This window comes from Gavialis gangeticus, unplaced genomic scaffold, assembly GCF_001723915.1.
Source record: "Gavialis gangeticus isolate Ggan-Ray unplaced genomic scaffold, GavGan_comp1, whole genome shotgun sequence".
In the NCBI taxonomy this organism is placed as follows: Eukaryota; Metazoa; Chordata; order Crocodylia; family Gavialidae; genus Gavialis; species Gavialis gangeticus.
This window is the reverse complement of record NW_017729032.1, coordinates 138,889,305-138,895,866: the sequence shown is the minus strand read 5'-3', so window position 1 is coordinate 138,895,866 and position 6,562 is coordinate 138,889,305. Positions and strand designations below refer to the sequence as shown.

General features: G+C 32.9%; 1 protein-coding gene across 2 annotated transcripts in view; it reads left to right on the top strand.

The window, feature by feature from the left end:
* Positions 1 to 4,831, top strand: part of ANKRD10 (ankyrin repeat domain 10) — a 49,626-nt gene extending 44,795 nt beyond the window's left edge. For both annotated transcript variants that reach the window (XM_019524229.1, XM_019524230.1), the window contains 2 exons: positions 1,110 to 1,205; positions 4,060 to 4,831. In XM_019524229.1, the coding sequence (XP_019379774.1) occupies positions 1,110 to 1,205; positions 4,060 to 4,511 (548 nt within the window). In that variant the 3' untranslated portion in view covers positions 4,512 to 4,831. The remainder of the gene's footprint in view (positions 1 to 1,109; positions 1,206 to 4,059) is intronic.
* Positions 4,832 to 6,562: the final 1,731 nt, after the last annotated feature.

The window sequence follows — 6,562 nt, the reverse complement described above, 5'->3', positions numbered from 1 at the left end:
GACCCCCCCCCCCCACATCATGAATTACATGATATATCATTCATACTGTACAAAGATTAGCATACTTCCTATTCTGTGACTGCATTGCCCTCAGAGCTACAGTGGCCTACCCTCCATCCTTTCTACTTCGAAGCACAGTTACAGAGGAAGTTGTGGAAGCAGGAGAGCATTGATGAGAGCAGGCAGTTTGTACTCGATAGGGCAGGTGGATCTTGATTAATCCACCCTAGCCCACAGCAATTGCTACTGATATGTTTTAGAGACTCTTATGATAAAATGGCTAGGTACAAGACTGAAATTGTGGCTCTCTGTGGAAACTATACAGTTGGAAAACAAGCCTAAGGAAAGTTAAGCCACTCCTTTATCTTGTACTTGAATAAATTAATTATGTTTCTGTACTTGCACGTTTCTTCTGTGTATGCCACATAAACAAAGTAGCTATCTAATAGCAATAAACTATGGAGAACTTCAACTTGAGAAGTGAGCAGCAGTGTCAGAAAATACCCTCTATATACTGAATGATAGTTCTATAATTTGAAATGTAATGGTTCTTGATGTATGATATGATGGGACACCAGAATCCAAAATTTTACTTCACATTTAAACCTGTAGCTGTTGTAGTTACAAAAGTTAACGTTCAAAATCTAGTTGTATCTTTGTGCTTTGGAGCTGGAATCCTTTTATTTGAGATGTCAGCTGCTTTCCTTGATACCAGTGTACTAACTATGAAGCCTAATGATAGGTAATTTTTAAATATTAGCTTGTTTTCCTTCTATTTTGCTTTAGCAGATACATCAAGGTAATAACTGGATGATGTACAAGCAGACACGTGGATAGAGAGTGGGGCCCAGCTAATTTTTGTCAGTTTTCTGGAGTTAAGAACAAGCAACTGAGCCTCTCCACTCTCATCTTCAGTTATCTCAAACTCAGAATATCATTCTTGCATATTTTCAAAAATATTTCATAAACATATAAATCAGTTTTCATTGTATCAAGATTGTTATTTTAATAACAAAAATGTGTTCTCAAATTTATTGCTTGGTTATGTCCTTTCAAATCTATACATGAAAATAAAGCTAACACTTTTTTTCCTTTTTTCTTTTTACCAGCTTACAATTTTGATGGCTTATTATCAATGGTGAATGGAGGAGTTGAGGATGATGCTGACAATATGCACGTTGATAGAGAGTTTGCTGTTGTATCAGGTGGGAGTGGACAATTTCCTGTTAACTACAACAACATTCAAATGGTTGAAGACACCAAACAGCAGGAGAATGGTTCTGTTGGACCAAAAGAGGTTGAAATTTACACAGTTTCTGCAATGCAAACTCCTTGTCGTTGCAAGAATCAATATACATTTTATTTTTAATTTAAATATAAAACAACTCTTTTTATTTTTTGCACATGGTTGTCCCCAGTTTTGAAAACAATTGTATTTCTGTAACGTCCATTAGATTGGGGTTTTAAGTAGATTATCAAAGATTAGCTGTTTCATAGAACACCGTGTAAAGGCATAAGGGAAATATTACTGATAGGTCTGAACTAAAGAGCAGTTCACTGTAGCTGTTTCACTTTAATTAAAGGCTTACATTTTATGTGCCTTGTTTTAGTTACTATAGTTTCAGCTTAAAAGCAAAATCAGAAGTATTTAAAATAATGGATTTCACTGGTACCAAATAGACTTAATTGCCAATAAGAAAATAGGGAAAAATAACACTTACATTGTTTTCAAAATAACGTGTGGTACCACTGACCTAGATTCAAACTAGCTTAACAGATGCTAAAAATAATACAGGCTTAACCAGAGTGCATTCAACATTTGTTTAAACACAGTGATATGCCTACAAGAAGCTTACTGTGAGCTATTACTGCTTTGTTTTATCTGAGTAAGAGACTCTGGATGCTGCAGGACTTTGGTTGCTATTTGCAACTAAAATACTTTAGGAAACACTGCTTGGATTCTGTATCTGTCCTCATGAAAACCCATGCTGTTAGTAATAATAGTAGTAGTAAATATTTAATACTTTTAAGCTTTTTCAAGGGCTGCTCAATCAAAATACTTTTTGATAACCTTAAAAGATATATGGCATGGTAATGAAAACTGTCTTAGATCAGCTTCTTCATGCACTTGGTAGATAAAGGACTGGGGTTACAATATGGATGCATTATAGTTTGAAATGAATATTTATGTTTTAAGTCATACTATGATCACATGTTTGTGCTTTATACTTTAAGTCAAATTCACCAAAGTGGATGATATTGGATAGGTATTAAAATAAGTTAGGAATAAAATACCTTTTGTTCAATAATCTAAAAGTAGATAGTGAAAATCCAGTGATAGTTACCAAATATATTTATGGAGAAGTAATTGGCCTCTTTTTTTAATTACTATAATTGTTATAGGTAGTAGTTTCCCACAAATATCAATGTTCTGTAATTGTCACTAGAACTAGTTATTATCTACTTTTGAATATTGATTAACAGTAATGGTATTTTTGTTAAACTTCACTTTGCAAAGGTAGCCAAAATAACCTATTTTAAAATAGTTAAGAATTTGCACTTTTCAGTTAATAAACACTTTAACGAATTTTTATTGTGCGTCTTCATCACTGAAGTAGTGGGTCTGATGTGTTGATTGAATATTTTTTTAATCTAACTTCCAGTAGTACTCTACAGCTAGTAAGTTTAGTGTGGTAATTATAGGTAATATAGATATGAAACAGGAAACATTTAGTTTGCACCTAGCAAATTTTGCAGATAACTCCGTATTCACTTACTGTAAATGAAGTACCAATGTCATGTACGTCCAGTTATATTTATGTAAAGAACTGTTAAGGGAATCATAACCTTCTGATTCGTTAGTGTGAAACAGTGGTACTCATTACCTGACATTTAAAAAAGATCTGATGTTTTATCATTTGGTGAGTTACCAAAAGAATTCCTAACTGCCCTGAGCTAGAAATAATAACGGTCATTTTCTGCACACAGGTCTATGCACTAATTTATATATAAACACGTGCACATGTTCAGATAAATAGAAAACAAAAGTCTTTACGTTTTTGTTGCTAATTTTTGGTCATACGTTAACATAAATGTATATGTATATATATTTCACTAATAGATATTTTTATGGCAGAATCAATAATTACTTTAATGCTAGTGCTTTGAATACCACTGCAAAAACATAAGCTTGAAAATTGACTGAATTTTTTACTGCAAACAATTACTGTACTAATTACTAAATATCAGAAGAGGAGTTGCTTAAAAATAGCTGTCAGTGTGTTTTGCATGCATGTTTTGACTATTTCCTGTTACTAATCTTCTAGTCCTCTGTGCATTCTCCGATTGCTGTTGTATGGCATTTGGCATGTGGATTGTGCAGATATTATTACAAATCTGTCATTAAATATAAACATTATTTTTCCTTTGCAGGTGAGGCACTAGCTAAATGAACTATTCTGGACTATTCTGGAATACATTTTATATTAGTTCCATAAGATTTGTTTGTATTGCTTATGTCAGAATGTACTACTTTCTGAGAACTGTCATTAAAGAGGAAGCAAATCACTGCTGTTAAAAACCCTTGCTCCCCTCACATAAAAGTCAGTTGTTGCACATACATTTTTTTTTAGCCTTAACCTGGTTTAAAATTTATGCCTAAAAAGATAATTTAACAATTTTTATTTTACTCTTTAAAATATTGATTGGATTTGTATTTGCTTACCCTACACTTACCACATGCAGTTTCTTAAAATTTATTTTAACTTTATTCTGCCTTCAGGAAGATTAACATAGTTAAGTATATTAATATTTCCAATTTAGATATGAATTCTGTTTCCAAAAATAAAATTAAAGTTGGTCTCAGATTTACTGATTATGTCAGACCACATCACTGTTAAATTCCTATACTGACATGGAATAAGAGGAGGAGGTTTGCACTGAGTTTTGTTTTCAGAACCCACTTACAGAAGCCTTTAAATAAGTGAACTGTAACAGAAGCATTTTGATGTATTTCAATTGAGTCTCAATTTTTGGTGACAGGTGTATTTCTTAATGCAGATATGAATAGCAGTAGTCCCATAATGAACGCATTGACAAATGGATGTGCCATCAATGGACATTTGGACTTCACCGGCACGGCACAGCTCAATGGAATGGATACCAGGCGTGACGAAAGTTTAACATTAGTTCCTGGAATAACCTCTACCAATAGGCATAGAATTCATACCACTAATGGCACTGAGGAACCAGAAAAAGCCCTGAATACTTCTACTGATATGTGTGGTTCCTTACATCAGAATGGAAGCCCAAGTAGCTTTGTATCTAACAGGCCCTCGTGGGTGGAAGATGTAGGAGATACTTTGCATTATGGACACTATCATGGTTTTGGGGATACTGCTGAAAGTATCCCTGAACTTAACAGTGTCCTTGAGCATTCCATTTCTGTTAAAGTTGAACAGAAATACAATAATACTGTCCTAGGCACAATGTATCTTTATCATGGTTCCTAAATCGAGTGTTGTTGTTTATATCAAATGCATATTGAAATTGCTACCAAATGTTTTGGGGTGATGGGAGGGGGGAGGGCAAAAAACTTGCAAAGCATTAAATTTGAAAAATGCAGCCATTATTATTTTTACACTTTGTTTATATTAAAAAAGTAAACCTTTCATTTGACAGCTTTATACTAAAGTTCTAGTTTGTGGCATGTACTTGGTGATAGAAGGTGCTGTTACAATGGAAAGTTTATTCTTTGTATTTTTAAGGGATGTTCTGTTTTTGTACTTAATCTTTTTATTTCCAAGCTTGTGAACACTATATCTTTCCCTTTAAAAAAAAAAAAAACAAAAACAAAAAAACCCAAAAAAAACTTTTTTCCATTTTATTAAAAAGTTTAAACTGAATGTTGTGCAAAAACGAGTTGTGCGATATAAATGCGCATCACTTTGAAGTAAAGATTTTTCCTCTTATCTTCTGCTGATGCTATGGTAGCAATATCAATGCCACCTGTCACTATGCAAGGTTTGAAAAGTGATTATCTTAAGGAGCTTCTCTGACTTGCTAATCTGTGTTTGTTTAATACAACTGAACGTTCATTAAGATGTTTGAGTAAAAGAAATGTTTTAAAGATGCGAAAACAGTTTGAGAAATGAAAGGTTTCACTAGGGTAGAATAGGAGTGCTTTTCTTTGTTGTTAGGCTCTGCATTATAGAAGTGGAAAGGTGGGTTACCTGTGTTCAGCTGCAAGGGGATGTGCCTCAGGGTTAATTCTTATTTGTGGCATTTTTATTTTGCTTCTCTACATTAAATGTAGCTTGATATTTTATCATAGCTCACAGACTGGATGGAGGCATGTTGGCATTGTTTTGCTTTGTATGCAGTTTAAAACCAATGTTACTTGTTATAGAAATGGTTGAGTCTCTAAACATTTCAGTTTTACTGTCTTTTGATATACATATATATTGTCAATTTTTTTACAATTTCTTTGAAAATGTAAGGCTGTGTTTTGCCGGTTAAAATAGTTTTTCTGCTATGTTCACTGAAAATACATTGTATTTAAAGCTTATTACACAAATGGAATTCATAAAAGTGCACCCTATTAGCACTGGTTATGCAAGTTACTACTTTGGTGATTTGATAAATTAAGAACGGTGGAGAAAAAGCTAAACAAGCGTAGTCCTTGAAATTGTGGGGGACGTTTGTTTGTTTAAAAGGGGACCTTTAAAAATCAGATTTAAAAATAAATAACTACATATTACCTTGTATTTGATTTCACGTTGTTTAGATACTCTACTTTCATTGGTGACATGAACAAATATTTAATTGTTTTCAAGTCAGATATCTTTAAGCCTTCTGTGAAATCCTTTTTATTTTAATATGTAGCAGTATGAAAATGTAAACAGGCTGGTAAGTCCTCTTTGACTGAATTTTTTAAGTATTTGAAAGATATTAATACATGTTTTCTACCATACATGTAAAAGCTACCTGAGTCTTGAGTTCCCAAGAAAGAAGAAATTGCTCTTGGCATTTGAAATGGCATAATTCTCAGTTTCCCTTTCAGTATTTCATTAGATGAAATTTTCCTGATAACAGTATTTTTAATATATTTACAAATATACTTTCTGGTTCAGTATTCTTATGCAAGATATCAAACAGCACACTAAAATGTGTTACTTACATAGTAGTTTTGATCAGGGATCCTGGTTTTCTCTGATTTTAAAAAAAAATAAAAATCCCTAATGTTCTGATTTAAAAAAAGAAACCCAAAATCTACATTTTTCCATGACTTAAAATGAAATGCCACTAATGTATAGATATATGTATAATGGTGCTTCATTTTAATCAGGCAAAAATGTGGATTTTGGGTTACTTTTTTTAATCTGAACATTGGGGATATTTTAAATCAGAGCAGACTGGGATCTCTGGTTATGATGACGATGTAAGTAAATTGAATTGTTGTTATTAGGGAATAAAAGCATGATTTTGTGGAAATAGCAAAATCTGGCATTGCCCACAAAATCCACCTCCCCCCCCCCCCCCCCAAAAAAAAAAAAAAAAAAAA